Consider the following 21,954-nt stretch of genomic DNA (forward strand, 5'->3'; position numbering starts at 1 on the left):
TGAATTGCAGTTTTTTAAAAAAGAAAAAGAGACAGTACAGACTGAATATTGGATTCCAAAACATATAATTTAAAATTATATGAATATCACTTTGCTCATGTTATTTTCTGTTAGTAACACTGGATATATTAGTAATCCAATAATTGCATTACTAAATCATTAATGATTTATGATCCATTATGAGACTGTTCTTTGCAAGCCTCAGTTAAATTTGCTCTTCTCATACACAGTATGTACGTAGTTTGAATGCATTAATTTAAATATAGGTTCATGCACAAAGTTTGATTATTTATATTTAATATAGCTGTCAAATCAATATACATCTCAGGACACATAAATAAAGAATAAAATCAGCAAATACAAACATTAAAATGTATGTCAATATAATAAAACATCACATCACAGTTCAACAACCAAAAGCAATCACTCAAGAGAGGCTTACAAGTCTTCTTGACAATGATGGGGTGTTGGTTGCAATCCATAGATGCAATCAGAGTGGAAAAATAACTATATTTTGCTTCTTTTGTCATGATGCAGACCTTAATGAAGCCTCTTGTACTCGGTAAGATTCTTTCTTTGTCTTCTTCCAAGGATACTCTAGATATGTGCTGTTTCATCCCTCAAAGTTCCTTTGAGAATCTTCCAGAAACTATGTGTAGAGAGGCATCAGAGACAATTTGATCCAAGTCTGCCTCTGCTTACTCATCATTAAGACCCCAGATGAACTGTGTACTTCAGAAACTTCCCCAAGTGCCCTCTGAACTCTGTGGAGTCCTTCAGGTGCCTGAAGCAAAGGAATCAGATGGATCCCACCTCCCTGTCAAAGGGAGTAGTTATGGAGCATTTAGAAAGCAATCAGAATGGCCAATCTGTGAGAAATACTGTAAGATTCCCCAACTTCAGACCAAAGACAAAATATATACAACATATAATCACCACTGTGAGTCAGACCCTCAATGCTTTGAGTGAGGCTCATGAATTCCCAAGCTATTTCAAACTTTTCACCAGCATCTCTGAGTACCTTAAATTTAGGGAAATCTGTTGTTAATCTAGGCCAGTATCAAGAAGCATTAGCAGGGACTCAGCTAGGTAGTAGGGAGAGTGATCCATGTCAGAAGTCCATGTATTCCCTATATCTGGTGGTAGCTAATAAAACTTTAACAACTGGTTCTGCTGGCTCCATTGTTGTTGCTTCACTATTAGGTGAATGATGCCTTGCTCTCAGCTCTCGTAATACTCTTACTGAAGTCACTTTGCTTTCAACCAAACTGCAACATTCTAGAAAATGTAACAATCAGTTCTTGTGATCTGGTAGGAGCAGACTCCAGCTCACCACTGCCTGCTACTTTATTTCACATTATGTCACTAAAATATGTTAAAATGACTTCAGGATCCAAAATAGAAAGCACAAGTTGGGGGAATGCAAAGGGAGTGATGGCATGGACCAGGAAGGGTGCTCAGGGCTCGCTCCTTCCCTCCCTCCCTCCTTCTTTCCCTGGAATGTTGAATGAGAAATAAAGCAGTCAAAGACCAACATACAAATATATGTTGTATGTCCTGAATGTATAGTTCAGGATTGAACTATTTTTACTCATGTATAGAAATAGACAAAATATAAATATTTTATTTTATATTTATATAAAAATATAAATATAGATAATTTTTTGAATTTTATATATTTTATGTTATAAATATAAATAATATAAATCATGTATTAATGATACATAAAATTCATCATTCTCTGCTATGTGAATAATCTTTCTGTGCAATCCACTTAGATGCTTCCCGTGATATAAAGGAACAATAGAATAAACAATGAAAAAGAAAATGATACAGTGATGTGAGAATAAATTGTTAAATAATATTTAATATTTGAATTCATATTAATTTAATTTAGATTTAATTAAATAATATTAAATAATAATTGATATAAATAGATTTAACAATCTTAACTGCTGTAGACTGCTTTTATAGTTAACAGAAAATGTAGAGCTATTAAATACATAATACAATAATTAAACTGTACATTGATAACAATACTTTCTTTTGCATATTTTTCTTTTTAGGCACTGGAAAAGCATCCCAATTCACCAATGACTGCAAAGCAAATATTAGAAGTAATTCAGAAAGAAGGGTTAAAAGAAACAAGGTCAGTACTGATATAGTTTAATCTCTATTATTGCATGTATGGGTGTGATTTTATTTTTACTTCAATAAGTGTCATATTGTTTATGGGTCATTGATTAGAAAATAATTTTAATGAGTGAAATGCAAATGCTGTATAGATAAAAATCTTATTTAATAGGCAATAGATATCATATTCCTGCCTTCAAAGAATATATACCATTTCTGAGACTATTTTAAGGCTTTTTAAAAAAGTGAAATGTGACAATAGATTTCAGAGCAAATATATTTCATCAACATGATATGTAAGTGTTGCCAACTTCAAATAAAAATAATGGATTATTGAGAACCAGTTGAACCTAGTGGTTAAGGCACCAGGCTTGAAAGAGAAGACTGTGAGTTCAAATCCCAATTTAGCCATGAAAAATCATCTGGGTGTCCTTGGCCAGTCACTCTCTCTCAGCCCAACTTAACTCACAGGTTTGTTGTGAGAAAAATAGGAGAAGGAAGGTGTGTTGAATATGTTCACTGCCTTGAGTTATTTGTAAAAATAATAAATGCAGGATACAAATAAACAAATAAAATTATTTATCTCATTAGATGAAATTGGCAGGAAGCTTTCCTATTTATCTGGTGCAACCTGGTTATCCAAATATATTTGTTTTTCAAATAAATCTGAAGTCTACCCTTAATGAATGGCTACTGCACAGGATGACAGTCAATATCTGGTGATAAATCATTATTTGAGGCTGAAAAAAATTGACCAACTCACTGTCCAGAAATAGTTCAAGGGAAGCTAAAACATATCTTTAGAAGTTATAAGGAATACAATTTATTGTTTATTGCAACTAGGAACAGTTCATCATTTTTGCAGATATTTTTCTCAGCTTTCTTTGGAGAAGCAGTTTGTTGAACCTGGGTTCTGCAGACTCCTATCAATCGATTTGCAATATTTTACCAAAAGTTATGACCTATCTTCCCATAGTCTTACCTAGGAACTTTCTTTTGTGGAATTAAGACTCCTGCATCCAATGAGAACCCAAGAGAGTTAAATTTGAAAGTCAAAATAAAAGTCAGATAATTGTCATAATTTAAAAAAAACTTTAAAAACTTTTTAATATGTTGGAGTTTAGTACCATTACATATTCATTAACTAGGAAAGAGGTAAATAAAAATATCCTCTACAGATATGAGAACTCTAAGAAGCAGGCTGTGTAAATACCTTTATACTATTATGTTTTTGCTCTTATTTTATTGTAGCATTTCTAAAAGACAAAGAATAGAATACATAACCATGGATTGTTTATTTATGCAACTTACTTTATGAAAAGAAGATGGATGTAATGAGTATAAAACTAAATATGGGAAGCAATTATATTTATACACTAATAAATATAGGATTTTACATGAAAAGTTTTACAAATGCACTCACAGGTAGGTACAGCTGCCAGGGAATTTAGGATAAGAAAGATCCAAGGACTGAATACAAAATATATTGGGTTCTGCGTCATATAATTATGAAGACTTGAAAATTAAGTGATGTACAATAATTTTAAATATTTTTACTCTTTTGTATGCTGTTCTTGTTTTGAAAAATAAATTCATTGAATGTTAACTTCTGTTATTAGTCATATTATAAAAATGTATTTTTTACTCATGATATGATTTATTACCATGTTTACCTATACAGATGGCAAGAGTAATGATTAGATTAAGGAAAAATTAAATTTAAGTGAAATGACCAAAACAGAATAAAAATGTAAAGTGTCTTTTTGCAGCCAATTTGTTTTTAATTGGATATTTTCTAGGAATAATATCACTTCAAATATAATTGATCAATTCAGCACTGTAAAAAAGGGAATAAGTAAAGTGGAAATGTATAAACTGCCAATTGTTTTAGAAATGGAACACCTGTTTTTTTCCTGGAGAAAGAACATTAAGATGCCACATGTATTGTCTTATATCTGTAAAGTTTGTCACCTGTTATAACAGATGCTTAAAATAGACAGTTTTATTAGATCTTGCATTTCATTTTTATCTGTCAAGGAAGTTGTATTTATTATTTAAAATGAAAATTAAAAGTGAAAAGGCATAAATGTGCATGAATAAAAATAGTTAATAAGGGGTAATCAGGCAAATTATGGGGTGATTACCAGACAGTTCCAAAATGCTCGTTACTAGATCCATCTCAGCTCCCAACAAGAGACAATAAAATAGGCAAAATCTGCAATGAGTAAACATTTAATTAAACTTACAGAAGACATGAAAATATTCATTTGCACTTTTGCTTGTCCACTCTGGATTAACTAGTGCTGCTATTTATTCATTTAAAAAAAAACACAAGCTTGGGTGTAAATGGCAATGACAATGGCAGAGAAAATACTGATATGAAGTCATTTAAATTCAACAACTGTAATTATGTTTAATGACAGAAACAACACTGTCAAATACTGTAAGAACCTACAATTGTGTTTCTCAAATCTGTGTTTCTTAGTCATAATCTGTTGCCCAAAGGCCCCCAATAAGGCATACGCATGATACTTTGAATAAGGATTTCTTCATCATCATTTATAGGTAACTCCAGATTGTAGTTTTCCGTTAGAAGTGAATGCAGTACCAAAGCCCTGTCAGTGGCAGAAAATTGGCTTGGCTTGGAGAAACAATAAAAGGACCTATTCATGATACAATGCAATAGACAAACAAGTATTGGCTAGAGCTGAGTTGAGTTACTGGAGTCTATTTGTAAGCAACTCATATGAATTGTTAAGGGTGAATTGGATCATTACTTCGGGAATAAATAAATAAAAATGTAAAGAGGAAAAAAGAATCACAAAGAGTGGAAATAAGAGACTGAAGCAAATGAAAGATTCAATAGGGACGGAAAGCAAGTGTATGGTACCTCAAATATACAACAGAGAAACATTGCCAGCAAGGCCTATTTGCCTGGCCTGGGAAGAGAAGTCATGTAACCAGTCATTGATTCTGTACCAGAGACGTATGTCTAAAAATTAGCCTATTAAAATTAGAGCCTTCTGATAAATGCCCTCTAAATATTCTTCTACTCTGCATAGAAGAGTAGTGCTTTCCTTTGTATGAGTGGGCATTTTTTCTGGACAGATTGGATTGGATTACAAAGCCCAAGACTCTGTAACCAGAAATAGTCCAGGAATAAGATGCCTCACTTGTTTAAAAAACTCAGTGGGAATCTTAAACAACAGTTTTAGGAAGATTTGGATCTGCCTGAAAAAGGCTTAAAATACTCAATTGGAACTTCATTATTATATCAGTGAAAAAGTCACCTTAGATAATAATTTCAATCCTTTCAATTCAATCCTACATTATTGCTGTTCAGACACTAATTAGACTAAAAGCCTATCAGAAGTTGAGAATTTTTTTCAGGAAAAGAGAAGAAAAAGACTATTCTAGGAAGATAAGCTAGAGTGAGTGACCTAAATTTAATGTTTTAATTAATTAGGGTGAACTTTTAAAAGACTGATATATGTACTGATAGAAAGCTTTAAGTTGTTTTTTAAGTAATGTTGAATAATATTCCAAAGTTTGTAAAATATTAATGGCTAGATTTGAAAATATGAGAATGAATGATATGTTATCCCCCACAGTAAAGAGACACAGAGATGGTTAAACTGATCATTTTATCCAAAGAAGAGAATATATTTAATTTTGTCTCTATTTTGAAATTGCTTCTGGATTTTGTCCTTACAATGGAGAAAAATGATTTTTTTTTGTTTTTGTAAGCTAGATGGCTTATTGTTATAGAAATGGCTTGTACATACTGTTGTATAAAAAGCAAAAAGTTGTGGTTGTAATGTTACCTTCTAAAGAGAGTCAGAAGTCAGTGCCTTTTTCTTTGTTTTCTCCCATTAAACTCCCTCCCTCTCTTCTTACTTTTTCATGCTTTTTTTTCCTTTGTATTTTATACTTTGACAAATAAAAAGTTAAATGGAAAAAAGACATTAAAAGCCTATCAGATATTAAAATTGAAATATTATTTCCCTTAGTTGCCTGAATTTCCCCCAGATCACAAATGTAAGTGCAGCAGAAACCTGCCCCCCCCCCAAAAAAAACCATGGTTATAAATCAAAGCTAATCATAGAAATAAAATCTGCATATTAACCTGAATGGAAAATATACAGAAATAAGAATTCCGTATTGATGTAATACAGACATGTCAGCTATTGTTTTATTTTCTTTTTAAATGTATTTTCTGATATGACAATCACTTGTAAAAATATCTTCATCTGGGCAGTCCTTTACCCTGTATCTGGAAAGAAAACAACTATTAAGGTAACAATTTTGAGTTCCTGAAAGATGGAAGTTATGTTAAACCTTTCAAGCATGTGCTTGGGATGTGTAAAAAGTACAAATTAAAATCTTTATTTTTTTAACACCTTTATGAAAGAGAGTCAGCGCAATTTGGCTACAGAAAAACAAAAATATCTGTAGTTCTATTGCCATAAATGGAGCTCTGAGATATGTTTATCTGAAATGATAAAAGATACCCTTTTGTATTCATTAGGATTTATTTCTAAATAAACACTCAACTGTTTATCTGAATACTAATTTGGATACAATTTTAATTAACGTGACTTGCTGATTGCCAATTTTAGTCCAGCAAATGATCATGTCTTCATTTGTTATAGAATTAATAAATGGAAGTAGAGGCTATTGTGCTTTCTAAAACTCTCCCATCATTAATTATTTCTTCATGGTTAGGAAAAGTAGAAGGAAAACATCTCCCTCTGGCATTAGTTGGAGACACTTTTTGTAACTTTCCTGTTTACAAAATAAGTAGGTTTTATGGGATGATGGGTAGACCTAGACAAAGAAAATTCTCTCTCCTTGCATAATGTGATCACCTACCTATTTCTCTAACCCCACTGCACAGTTATGCTTCTGATTAAAGTAATCGTTAACTAAAATTGTAGCTACCTTATACAATTAGCAGTTATGTATCCTTCATTGTTCAGTCTTTCCAAAGTATAAGGCAAGTGAAGATAGAAGAATCCTGCCTTCTCAGAGTCTATATATGTTGGAATCAAGGCAAAATCAGCGATAAAATTTTAAAAAGTATTTCCATACTGTTTGTACAGTATTATTGTATTTCAAAACATTGTTTTAAAGAAAGGATCATAATATGATGCCTGTGTAAATTAATTTAGTTTGATCAACAAGACCTCCATTTGCCCCATTTGCTGAATGGGTAATCATGACCACCTTTAGTTTATCCCTGCCTGGTTAAGATACCATTTCAATAGCAGACAGAACTCTTATCAATTCTTCACCATGTATTGGTAATGGAGCTTCCACTGAACCACTGGGAAAGATGCCTGAATTCTGTTATTTCCATACAACAGAAAACCTGCTGCTCCAGCTAGAATTAAAAGTAGGGGTTATATTTTATACACCTGGATCTGTATTATTACATTTCTTGTATGTGAATGCAAAGCATTTGAAAAATAATTGGAAGAATCGTTTTCACTCGGGTAGCTTTAGTATGCTACTTTAAATGTCTGTTCTTCAAATTGCTGCTTTATGGAGTTGCAATTTAGTTGAGAATATTTACAACAGCACTAGAGCTAGGATACACTGAAAGAGCCATATTATATTTTACATATCCTGTAATTCTCAGTAGCCCTAATTGCTGTTATAGGTGTTCTTTTAAAATATGGGCTGCTTCATGATTTCCTTTGAAGTGGCTGTAGAATTTTAAAAAGCATACTTTAAAAAGAGGAAAATAAACCTAAAATCCTTGTGACTTTGATGTAGCTAAAATAGGTTCAACTTTAAGGAATATTTTCTACAGATAAAATCTCTCTTGATTTTCTTTTTTCTTGGATTCTGAATGCAAAGGGAAAAAAGTATCAATTTATTTATTCATTACCCTATCTCTTTGACTTTTCTTTCAAGGAATTTAGAACAAGGTAAGTAGCTTCCAGACAGTTTTCCCATTAAGGATACTATCCAGACTACAGGTGGTATTCAACCGGTTTGCACTGGTTCGGGTGAACTGGTAGCGGTGATTTTTTTGTGGGTCGCCAAACTGGTGGTGACCCCTGGCTGGCCCCGCCCCTGACTCGGTCGCTTGGTTGCTCACTTGCCCTGGTCACTCTCCTAGCTTTTCCTACCATGTGGCAGCCATGGCACCACTCGGGTGGATATCCCGCAGCTGCTGCACATGCGCACTGTGTGTACAGCCACTACACATGCAGTGCACATGTGCAGTGGCTCCAGGACATCTGCCCGCCTGCCTGCCCTCCTGGAGCAAGCTTTCTTCCTTCTCCCAGTGGACGCACCTCTTCCAGCCCACCCAGTCCGGCCAGCCAGCAGGTGGCCACATGTCCAACTGCCCCTTTTTCAGCACAAGAAGTCTCCCCCAACTGGCTGGCTGCTCTCCTCCTTCTCTGCCTGTTTGTTCTGTATGATCGAGGAAGAGTAGAGGAGCCGGCCTGTTGGGGGACATTTATATGAAACCGCTGGGTGAGATAATCTGTCACCATGGACTGAGGTATCACCAATATGTTGACGGTACTCAGCTGTGTGTCTTGGCCCATGGTGAGTTAAATGTTGCTGTGTCCTCCCTCTCACAGTACCTGGAGGCTGTTAGGGGCTGGATGGGGAGCAATGGGTTGAAACTAAACCCTTGCAGAACTGAATGGCTCTGGGTCTGGGATTCATTGGTTCAGGGAGAATTACCACCTTTAGTCTTGGATGGGGTGGCACTACCCCAAACAGATCCTGTGCATAATCTAGGGGTTTTCCTGGACTCACAACTCCTGTTCGAAGAGCAGGTGGCAGTCATGGCCAGGAGGGCCTTTGCGCAACTACAGGTTGTGCACCAGTTATGCCCTTTCCTGGATCAGCAGTCCCTACTTACAGTCACTCATGCCCTGGTCATTTCCCGTCTTGATTATTGCAATGCGCTCTACATGGGCCTGCCCTTGAAGAGCATCTGGAAGCTCCAGTTGGTGCAAAATGCAGCGGCCCACATGGTTTTATGCAGATCCCAGTGTGCACATGTATCCCCTCTCCTGCAGGAGGTGCATTGGTTGCCAATTTGCTTCCGGGTGCAATTCAAGGTGCTGGTTGTCGCCTTTGAAGCTCTTCATGGTTTGGGTCCGGGTTATCTGAGGAAACATCTCTTGCCAGTTACATCTACCCAACCCATTAGACGAGGAGGCAGGGAATGCTGCGGGTCCCACTCCTGAGGAGATACACCTGGTGGGACCTAGAAGAAGGGCTTTCTCTATGGTGGCTCCATCTCTCTGGAACATCATTCTCCCAGAGATTAGAATGGCCCCCTCATTAATACTATTCTGAAAGGCACTGAAGACCTGGTTTTGCCAGTGGGCCTGTGGAACCCAGAGGGGGATGGAACCCATCAAATGGCTAATGTGATCCGCTGTCGTCGGGGTAGGGGGTGGGAGTTGGTTTTTGTTTTTTGTTTTGTTTTGTTTTTTGTTTTCCCAATTTTGTTCTATTGTACTTTACTAATTTATTTGATTCTTTTTGTTAGTTCTTATTGTTTTTATTTTTATTTTTTGTTTTAAATATGATTTTACATTGTGTAAGCCACCTCGAGTCGCCATGGGCAAATAGGCGGCAATATAAATCAAATAAATAAATAAATAAATTCTAATATTCAAAAATGAGGGAATATTTTGAATAGGTATAAGAAATCAATTAAGACTGAGGAATGAATTTTTTATTTTGAAAAACATTCATAGGTGTAAGTAAAAGAAAGGTTTGTTCTTAGAACAGTATCAGTATATGATACAATGCAATTGACAAATCCTGGTGATAAATTATATGGTTAACCATTAATGGATTCTTCTCTACAACTATTTTTGGGCATTAAGTGTACTATTAGTTAAAATGTGACTCATTAATTAGCCATTTTAAAAAATCCTGCACTGACTTGTATGTTCGGAAAGTAAAGTTCAATCAAGGTAGGATAGTCTTCAATCTCATTGATATATATTAGTATCATAGGCCTTTGCAGGATGGGGGAGAAAGTAACACAATTGGTATTTATATTGTCTTCCCACAAAAGTCATCAATGACATATATAACTGACACAAATGACACAATCTGTAACATTTTTTGCAGTGACATCATGAGTCCTATTCATCATTGTGACTTCTAATAGATCCAGGGTATCAAACTCAATTTCATTGAGGGCCACATCAGGATTGTGTTTGACCTCGGGGGGGCATGGGGGTGTGGCCAGCTGAACATCACTTGTGTCAGAGGTGCCTGTGGTGGCCCAAGTGCTCTGCTAGCAAAAATATTTTCATTGGCAGAGGCACTGCGGGCCGCGCCAGTCCTTTGCTCTTTCCAGGGCAGCCCCACAGACCAGATCTAAGCACCCTGAGGACCATATCTGGCCCATGGGCCTTGAGTTTGATACCCCTGGAATAGATACTGCAAAGAATCCACTTCCATGCACTCCATACAGAACTCAAAAGACGTCTAGACAATGGAGAGAAGGACCCGTACATTGACTACCGTGCTGCTTGTATCAAAAGTAAGTCACACAACCCACAACTCCACATCCAACCTTACCTCATCCAACCCACCATCACTCAAAACTAGGCACGCACACCCCTAAACTACCTCAATTCCAACTACAACTGGCCTTAAATGCAAACTACTCTATGCAAGAAGCCTTGTAAATACCTGAATTTCTCCTCTGACTAAGTACGGCTAAATTTGACATCATACTTGTCTGTGAAACATGGCTCAATGCATCTCTCCCTGACTCCATTACCACAGTAAGAGACTATCATGTTTACCAATACGATCACGAAATCCATAGAGGAGGTAGTATGGCTATCTTCTATAAAAAGTCCCTACATCTAAAAAACATCCAAGTAACCCAAGAGCTTGCTCTTCCTGAGACCATTATCTGTGAACTGTCCTTAAATATCACATTTCAATTCTTATTATGTTACAGAGCCCCTGATTATGACATCAAACATGTAAACAAGTTAAATTCACTCCTAACATGGGCAACATCATGCCACCTGCTTTTGTCTTTCTTGGTGACTTCAATCTACCTCATATTAACTGGACCCTAAAACTGAACCCATACATGCCACCTTCTACAATGCTGTAACAAATCTGGGACTGGAACAACTAGTAACCAACAATACTAGACTTAACAACTGCCTCGATCTCATCTTCTGCAATAGTTTGAATTCAATTTATGGAATACAAACTAAAGAACCCTTTTCCAACAGTGACCACAACATTATTGACTTTTGTCTCAACATATATCCACACAAAAATCATCACAACAACAGAATCCCCAATTATAACTTCAAAAAAGGCAACTATGATCTTATAGACAATGATCTCTCATCTCTTGATTGGCAATTTCTATTCACTGGATGCAATAATGTTGAAGACCATTACAACATATTTTTACTTGAAGTCAAAAGAGTCATAAAACTATATGTACCAACAACAACTCCCAAAACCAGAAAAAACAAATTACCCATAACAATAAGGAAGCTTCAGTCCAAAAAGAAATCACTTTGGTGGAAAAACAAATCTGGTCACGTTGTCAAGTTCAAAAGCCAATACAAAAATTTATGCCACCAGATAAAGACTGAATGCACCAATTATCACATTAAACAAGAGGAAAACTTTCTATGCACCAGTTCTACCCGTGCTTTCTACAATTTTATAAACAAAAAACTAAAAGACTCAAGGTCCATCCCACTCCTGAAAGGGCCTAATGGTAAAGACTGCAACGATTAAAGCCAACCTCTTTAACACATTCTTTGGCTCAGTATTTGTAAACAGCAATGGATCATGCCCAGTATTTCCTAGTCAAATCACAGACAACTACAGTGATCTAATACATGTCAGTTTCACAGAAGACTATATTGAAAAAGCACTACACAATCTAAAACCATCTCTATCTATTGGACCAGACGGAATATGTGCCTACTTCTTAAAAAAGCTACCCACTGCCATACCTGAACCTCTAAGCATAATCTTTGAAAAATCTTTCAAGACCAGCTCCTTGCCAAAACTATGGTCACTAGCCACGGTCATTCCCATCTTCAAAAAGGGAGACCCCAGCCTAGTTGAAAATTATAGACCAATCTCTTTATGCTGCGTCACTTGTAAAGTCATGGAATCAATTATTAACCAAGCCATTATCCTCCACTTAGAGTCAAACAACCTACTGTCTAATAAACAATTTGGTTTCAGGAAAAAACTATCCTGAAATTTGCAACTCTTACACTGCAAAAACATATGGACTACACAACTCAATCAGGGCAAAGCAATAGACACAATCTACATAGACTTCTGTAAAGCTTTTGATTCAGTGATACATGACAAACTACTCCTAAAACTAAAATCTTATGATATCTCTGGACACCTACATAACTGGATAGAAGCATTCCTGTCAAACAGATGACAAATGGTCAAAATTGGAAGCGTCCTATCAAATCCTGTACCTGTCAACAGTGATGTCCCCAAGGCAGTGTTCTAGGACCAACTCTTTTTATACTCTACATAAATGACCTCTTTGATCATATTAAGAGCAACTGCATTCTCTTTGCTGCTGATGTAAAGCTATTCAACACCACTGACAATACTGCTACCCTTCAAAAAGACCCCAACTATGTATCAGAATGGCCAAAAAAATGGCAACTTCAAATCTCAACAAATAAATGCTCTGTCCTACATATTGGCAAAAAAAATCAGAAAATAAAATACAAGCTGAATAGTCAAGACCTTGATGATGATTCAAACTCTGACAAGGACCTTAGAGTACTCATCTCTAATGATTTAAGTGCTAGAGCCCACTGCAACTATATAGCCAAAAAGGCATTAAGAATTGTTAACCTAATCCTACATAGCTTTTTCTCTGGTAATATCACACTACTAACTAGAGCATACAAAACATTTGCTAGCCCAATACTTGAATACAGCTCATCAGTCTGGAACCCACATTATGTATCTGATATTAATACAGTTGAGAAAGTCCAGAAATATTTCACAAGAAGAGTTCTCCACTACTCTACCAGTTGCAGAATATTTTATACCACCAGACTTGAAATTCTAGACCCAGAAAACCTAAAGCTACGACGCCTTTGGTCCGATCCAAGTATAGTACATAAAATTATACATTGCAATGTCCTAACCTATCAATGAATACTTCAGCTTCAACCATAACAATACAAAGCACACAATAGATACAAACTCAAGGTAAACCGCATCAAACTTGATTGCAGGAAATACGACTTCAGCAACAGAGTGGTCAATGTCTGGAATACTCTACCTTACTCTGTGGTTTCTTCCCCAAACCCCACAAACTTTAACCTTAGACTGTCTACTATTGACCCCACCCCTTTCCTAAGAGGTCTGTAGGGAGCGTGCATAAGTACGCCAACGTGCCTACCTTCCCTGTCCTATTGTTTCTTTTCATTTTCTTATATCTATCCATTTCATGTATCTTTATACTTATACCTGTTATCTTATATTGCTTGACAAAATAAATAAAATAAAAAGATAGCTATGATGTATATCCAGTGGTGAGATTATGAGTAACTCAGGCCATGTATGCTAGAGTCTATTTCTGAATCATGATTGACTTCAGATATTGAGTAATGCAAAAGCAAGATGGCAAAAAATAACTTTGAAAACAATTTCAATGATTTTTTTTTTGTTTATTTACATCAAGAGTTTCTCCTATTTGGCCAAGAGACAGAAATAAAATTGTTCTTGGTTCTAGTGTACAATGGGAGTACACAGAACAGGGTTGAAAATAAGATAAATATTTATCAGAGATGACTATAAAATTATCCGTCATGGCAAGCCAAGTAACTCATTTCAGACTGAAAAGCAGACTACAAATTAACAAGTAAAATGAATATAAGCCAGATCTGATCTGATATTCCTCCTTTCAATCAATGTGGTCTTTTGAAAATGTTTTTAAGAAATACATATTTCTTATATAAATTTATATAAATAAATAATTTTAAAAACACAGTCTTGTCCTGGCTTCTAGGAAGATTTTATTGTACATGGCAGAGCTAGATCGCTAACTTTTGAGCCAAAATGCTTCTGCCACATCCTTTCTTTTAAAAGTGGCATGATGAATATTTTGAGTCTGTGAGTTTTATGAGTTCATGCACTTAAAGAAAACAGCAAGAATGTTCTTTAACAGACACTACATAACATTATATCATGAAGAAACTGATTACGAAAAATCTACCAGTTTTATTTTGCCTTTTTTAAAGGGAAATATAATCTTTGCAATTAACATTGAATAAACAATGCCATATTTGTATGTCTATTAAGGTTAGATAAAATTTTCATATACTGCTCAGTCATTCCAAATTTGTTGAGAAAAGATATATGTAATTGCTTTTGCTATTAAGTTCAGTATCAGACACCAATCCAATGATCGAGAAGCATAATAACAGGTAAACTTTCATCTGTCTGTTTCTCTCTCTCCCCCCACCTTCCTCCAATTAAGTTAACTCATGTGTCTTTTTCTTTCAAATTTTATGCCACAAGATGACACTTGAAAGAATCTAAGACATGATAGTAGATGCTAGAGCTAGAAATGGATTTCATCTGCACCAGTAATTGTAATGCCGAGGCATTCCCAAGGCATACTTTAGCAGACCGACCTTGTTGGTTATTAAATTCAGGCATTCAGGAAAGTCCCAGAAATTAAAACTGTAATTAATATAGTTTTTTAAAGAAATTGGATCTTTGCATGGGTTCATTTTGTGCACCAATTGCATCCATTTCTGGAATTGGAGGCCCTAGTCACTCATGCTTTAGTCACCTCTATCAAAATGAAGTAATATAACTGAATATGGGCATTTGGAGGTTGCAAATGACACAGAGTCTAGTAATACTCTGAGTCCTTGTATGAAAAAATACCAATGCCACAAGAATGAAAGAATTCTGCAGAGTCCAACCTAAAGATCAGTTTTATTATTTATTTATATAGCATCAACTTTTTGTCTCTAAGTTAATAACACAGAAAAGCAGTACAGTACTAGCCACCTCAGTCATCCTAACCAACCCACCAGTTCCTCCGTTCCCAAACTTTCTTTTAAATAGCCAAATTTTTAATAACTTTCTAAAACTCAGGAATGAAGAAAATGATCGCTTCTGTGTCCCCTCTTGCTGCACTTCATGGAAAAGCAGAGACAATCTTCTTAGGCAGTCAAATTTGATGTGGAATAAGCAGTTTCATAGGACTGCCACTACATCTCTCATTACCATATCCAAAATGAATGTTGCCATCAAAAATAGGTTCCAGTCATTCTGTCATGCTTTAGCTCTGATAATGATTGTTACACTTTATGAGATTCAGGTAACCTGCATCTGTTCCTCAATATGAGAAAGCTTCATAGTTTATTCAGTCTCTTGATTAGTTAAACTAAAATCTTATTATTGTTTGTATTTGACCCATTCAATAGGTCAGTTGTAAAAAGCAAGTATATTAGAGTTCATTAATATTTTTATAAACATGATTTTTTTAAAAAGGGGATAATTTTTTACTTTTTATGATCCCGTAATATTATAAAGGAAAAAAGTACTGTTTTATTTTTTTCTAGAATTATAATTTTTTGAAATGGATGCATATCATCTTAGCAAAAGACTGCCTATATGGATTATATGCATTTGCAATATTCAGTGAAAATGAGACACTTTAAATGCAACGTTTTTGTTATATTTAAAGCTTGCCAGTAGGGATATTCATATTACACTCTGGATTTTTACAGCTGGTTTTCTTTCTTGCTATGAGATTAAATTGCTCTAGTCTCTCTTTGCTTATTTTGGAATGTGAAAGCATTTCAGAAACTTGCTGAGGAATATTTTTTACTTAATTCTACAAAGGATATTGTTGGGAACAAAGAGGACCCATGACTATCCATTCCTACTGTAATTTTTAAATGAATTGTGTAGAAATCCCGTTCTTGCATATAAAATCAACTTCATTCAATTCAGCCCACTAATTAACATTTTATTTAATTTTTCAGACTAAGTTAATATATTTGTGGAACAAAAAAATTGCAGAGTCTGTTCATATGCCTTGTGGCATGACAAGCCCAGCAGGGCTGAAATCAAGCTGACCTGAAAACTGATGATGCATTTTCAAGGTTATTGTATGAGTGTTCCAACACATAACAGCAATTGCTTTGAATGATTCCTCAAAAGAAATGGAAGAGAAAATGAAGCTTGGGTCACTGATCCAAGAAAAAGTCTTGTCCAAGCCAAATAGAAAGAATGGCTCTATATCAAGCAGGAGACCATAATTGTCTTAGAAGTAAACTAGGGCATGTAGCCAAGATTTGAAATGTATTGTATATTTTATAAAATATATTGTATTTTAATTGTATTGCAATAGTACAACAGAATTGTATTATTTAGATATTTGTTAAGTATATATGCCATTTGCTTAGAACCTGAAAATGGCCTATGTTGTATCCAGAATGTTACAAATGGTCACTTAATAATACCAGTGGTCCACAGTTAACAATCATTACTTCAGTGACCATTCAAACCTCTGACAAATTAATAAGCAGTATGTATGAGCAGTCCTAAAAGTTCCAGGAATCACAGTGCCCCCACAATCACATGATCTCAAAGTTGGACACTCGGCAACCAGCCAAAATTTCTGATCATTGCATCTTCCCATTGTCACATGATCGCAATTTTCAACCTTCCCTGCTGGCTTCCCACAAAGTCAATGAAGAAGCTAGAAGGAAGACAGAAGTCACAGTTAAGTGAGATCCTCATTAAATGACCTGTGTTAATTTGCTTAACAACTGTAAACTGGAGATTGCTGGTACGGCTGTCACTAAGTGACACAGTCAGGTGACCTTCTGATTTATGACTCTATTGCTTAGCAACATTGTGCAACAAAAACTACCTGTATCTGGAGAGCAACTTGTTCTTCATTTCTACCTTACAGGTTGACTGGAAAGGTACTGAACCTAGTACTTGGTTTTAGGTTCAGATTTCTGTTTGGAACTCATTCTGGTACTTAAAACAGTCATAGTTTAACATTCAAGAGTTTGGTGTAAGATGGGTGGCTAATGCTATCTTATCCTTGTGCCTGCATTTAGTGAGGGTCTGAATTGAAAATAACAAGCTTCAACTGAACTCTGGCAAGACTTTGTGGGTCTCGGTTTTGGGATCTGCTGATTCTGGGACTATGCCATCTTTGGTCCTAGATGGGTTTGCACTTTGGTACCTAATGTGTGCAACTTGAAGGTCTTCCTGGACTCCTGCTCAAAGGACAGATGGTAGTTGTGGCTAGGAGGGCCCATGCATAGCTTCATGTTTTGTGCCAGAAAACAAAAAACATGAAGCTATGCATGTTCCTGAATTTGGGAGCTCTGCTCATGGTCATTAATATACTGCTATCTCCCGGGTAGACTTCTGTAATGAGCTCTACATGGGCCTGCCCTTGAAGAGTATCTGGAAGCTTCAGCTAGTACAGAATGCAGCAGCTTGGGCAATTATGTGTACCCCTAGAGCCCATTACATCTCTGCTCTATGAGCTGCATTGGTTGCCAGTTTGATTCTGGATTCAAGGTGTTGAAGGTGACCTTTAAAGCCCTTCATGGCATGCGGGTGGATTATTTGAAGGGTCACTTTTTCCTAATTACATCTGCTATCAGATCTGGCAGTAGGTGTATGCTGCAGGTCCCTCTGTTAAGGAGTTACACCTGATGGGATCCAGGAGATGAGCCTTTTCTGCTATGGCAACTCCCTTCCTCTGTGGAACATCATTCCACTGAGGGGACATTGGCTCCATCTCCCCAGATCTTCTGGAAATCCCCTAAAACCTGGTTGTGTCCACAGGCCTGGATATCACAAGGGAATGGTAATTTGATTAGGTGGCTCCATTGATGATATGATGCTGTCTCTTAGCTTTTTATAAAAAGATTAATTTTTTGTGCAGTTTGAATATTTTTAAAATTATTTTATGATTGTTTGTATGCCACCTAGAGTCATGCTCTATGAGATGGGTGGCCGTACAAATATGATCAATAAATATATAATAAGTATATATATAAGTCTGCCATTTAAAAAAATTAGTACAAATATTCACATACGTTTTGTAATGTGCTTTTCTTAATATATACTTTTCTTACACAGGAAAGCATTTTTTAAAACTAAAATATGCATTGTTCTATATACTTTTTCCAAATGTATACATTTTTGTACATGTTTTTATTGGAGAATAGCAACTCACATTTCAGAAACATAAATATTTAGAGTACAATTGAATTTCCGTTCCTGTATTTAGTAAATTTGCATAAAAATGTGAATCAGAAGAATATTTTCCAACTCCTACTTCAAAGTGCTTTGTCTATATGAATCTTTGTATCAAAAACAAGCTTAAAGAGGAGATGTTTGGGAGATAAATACAGGAAGCTATTTGTGCTTGTTAAATATTTTTCATTCTGTTGAATGAAAGTAGCTGTATTATCGTTATTTGTTTTAAAGATGAAATAATACTGAAACTAAACATTCAGTGCTATAAGTATTACTCCATATCAAATTTAGATAAAATAATGAAATACCAAATTGCATGCCTGTATAAACAAATTGTGGCCCAATGTTTGAATAAATATTTCTTTGAAATAAGTCCAGGCTTTTAAGGTTTCTAGGAGGATCAAATAATTGACTTTCAGAAAAGGAATAGTAAAACTATGCTTATTCAACTTTATTCAAGTTTGTAGCTATCTGTGGTCTCAAACTCACATCAAAATGAATCTTGCATAAGGATAAGCTCACTAGATGGAAAGTTGCAAGACTGAAGTACCCCCACGCAGATGCACAAACATAACTGTCAGTAAAGTCTCCAGTGTCATAAATTTAAACAGTTGTTCTGCTTTCAGTGGTCCCCTGTGCAGGACCAGATACAAGATACCTCTGAACCATTCATGGAAACATCTGCTCATTCAAGGTTGCAGTAAGAAAGAACCATGAGGGGGAACAGAAAGAGCCATCCCAGTCTCAGACATGATAGAGGACAAGCCAGGAGCATTGCAGCTTCATGAGTTACCTTGCCTTGACTCAGAGCTACACCCTCCACCCAGTACCTGACTGTGATTGGCAAGCTATCAGTCCACACACCCCAAAAGCTGCCTTCCCACTATATAACTGAGCAAAATGTCCTTTGGCCTACTCCCCAGCATTGTTGTGGGCTGCTAAAAATGACCTGTGTGCAGGACATTTGTGCAGCCCACAAAACACATTTGAGGATCCTGATCTAAAGCATTAATGTAAACATGAAATGCTTTCAAACACCCAAAAATATGAAACATGGGTTGTTTTCTTCAGTGATGAGATTGGTGAAACTCAAATGGCAGCTGTGCAAGAAAGTAAAGCATTTGACTCCAGAGGCAGTTGCACTTAAGTGCTGACTATAATCAAGAAGTATTAGGATTGTTCTAGGCAGCAGAATATCTTGACCCAGAGATGTTCAGCCGGTCTGCAAAATTGTCCGTGACTCAGCCTAATGATTTCTGAGATAAAAGGAAGACATGATAAAATGTAGGTACACTGGTAATTGAAGCAGTGTGCTTCATGGTTTTATATTGAAGATTAAACAGTTGTAACTACAGAGCAATTTGTTGGGGCTTATTATGGAAAGTTACTGATGCATACAGAAGCTGGCGCTTCTTTTTCATAGATTAGTTTTTTCCTGACCTGGCAATCTTAAATGCATTGTGATGACAACTCCCTGAATTCCCATCCAACATATCCACTAGCTAAGAAATCTGGGAGTTGCTGTATTTCTGTGAAACTGTGAAAGGCTGCCATATATATTAGATAAGATTTTTTTTGTCTCTGTGAAAACTAAAGAAAAGAATGGTGATAGTGTCTGGTGATAGTGTAGTGCTGCCTTATTATTATTATTGTTATTGTTGTTGTTGTTGTTGTTTTTGTTGTTGTTGCATTTATTCAACTCTGACTTGAATACCTGAAATGAAATGAAATCATTTTAAAACATTGCTTAAGTCTAGGATTCTAACATGGTATCTAAGCCTCACTCTATAACTGGATAGTCCCTTGTTGCTCAGCAAGCCCTGTGCCCATTCTTTATGTATTTGAGTGAATTATTTCTATTTTAAACAAAATTTAAAAGGAAGTTGCTTCTTGAAAAGCAAACTATCACTCTTGAGATGGATATGCATTTTTATTTCTAAGATATATCTTTGGCATTTGTTTGATTTGGTATTCATACAAATCAGTCATCAATAGTCACATAGAAATAAGCTACATTTACTCACTATATAGCTGTGGTGGCACAGTGGTTAGAATTCAGTGCTACAGGCTACTTCTGCTGACTGCCGGGCTACAGCAGTTCAGCAGTTCAAATCTCATTAGCTCAAGGTTGACTTGGCCTTCCATCCTTCCATGGTCAGTGAACTGAGGTCCAGATTGTTGGGGGCAATATGCTGACTGTAAACCACTTAGGGCTATAAAGCACTGTTAACTGGTATGTAAGCCTAAGTACTATTGCTATTTAAAAGAGACAATAAAAAAGCTACAAAGAAAATAAAAAATACCAGATCATATCCTCCCTAGCAACTTACACCAGATAAGTAGGGATTAAAGAAACAAACAAACATTGAAAACAATACCCTAATCAAGGAACTACCAAAAACAAAACCACCCTCCCATCAATATTGATGTGAGGAACAAAGAATCAGGAGCATTTATAAGGTTGCAGCTTAGAATATTATTATTAAGGTTGCAGCTTAGAATATTTATCCAAGAATCTGGTCAACTAAAATTCAACACTAAATTAGTGCCAGATCTGAGTCAGCGGAATTCAGGAGGGGTTGGAGTGCTAATGCAAACACAACAACTCTAAGCTAATGATTTACTTACCTCCACCCTCCAGCTCTGCCTGCTCTTCTACAACTGACAGCACAAGCTACAGTAAATTAACAGGGGGAAAACCCACTCACCCATTAGCACTGATGATGTCACCCGCACAGGTAATGAAACGTCTGCAAGCAAACAACCAAGCTCAGAGAATACCAACGACTCCACAAAATGTAACTTTATTTCTAAGAATTTTATTCAAATACATAAATTACCTTAAAAAAGAAAAACGATGAAAGGTGCTTCTTTTGAAAACATGCTTACCTGCCTATGAAAAAATAAAGGTCACTTAGAGTTGAAAATATGCTAGAGACTAAATCCATGGTAGGGGACAATTTAACTAGTTGGCCTTTGAATACATTGACTTTGTGTAATTTGCCACACCCATCATTGCTAGGAATTTTTTTGAGTCAGCAAATTATTCTCATAAAATGTCAGATGTATTCTTCAATACAAAAAGTCTAGGTATGCATTTCTACTTGGTGTTCAGAAGACAGATAATAGTTGTTATTTCAGGTGGAGAAGTAAAAGGCTAGATCAGGGGTTCCCAAACTTGGCAACTTTAAGACTTGTGGACTTCAACTCCCAGAAGTCTACAAGTCTTAAAAGTTGCCAAATTTGGTAACCTCTGGGCTAGATAGTGATATTATTCAGAAGACATTGGTTTGTTGTTCTTTGAGGATTTTCTAAGCAATAAAAGGGAAAAATAGTTTGAAAAACATTGCTTTATGTGATTGGAAACTTTAACATATTTCTTTTGTTTAAAGGTACTCTTGAATTCAAATTGGCAATACTTGCTTTCACTTATTTTGCTTTTGTTTTCTAGTAAAGGTGGCTGAATAGATTTTTTTTATCTGGCTGTTTTTTTAAAAATATGCTAAAAATAGCATATTGTTTTTTAAAAAAATATGT

General features: G+C 35.8%; 1 protein-coding gene across 1 annotated transcript in view; it reads left to right on the top strand.

The window, feature by feature from the left end:
• The window catches only part of ASXL3 (ASXL transcriptional regulator 3), a 132,494-nt gene that overhangs the window by 21,077 nt on the left and 89,463 nt on the right, over positions 1–21,954 (top strand). Inside the window, exon 2 of the mRNA XM_026699217.2 lies at positions 2,067–2,149. Within this exon, the coding sequence (XP_026555002.2) occupies positions 2,067–2,149 (83 nt within the window). The remainder of the gene's footprint in view (positions 1–2,066; positions 2,150–21,954) is intronic.

Source organism: Pseudonaja textilis, chromosome 3, assembly GCF_049901715.1.
Source record: "Pseudonaja textilis isolate UNSWEBS1 chromosome 3, rPseTex1.2, whole genome shotgun sequence".
NCBI classification, from domain to species: Eukaryota; Metazoa; Chordata; class Lepidosauria; order Squamata; family Elapidae; genus Pseudonaja; species Pseudonaja textilis.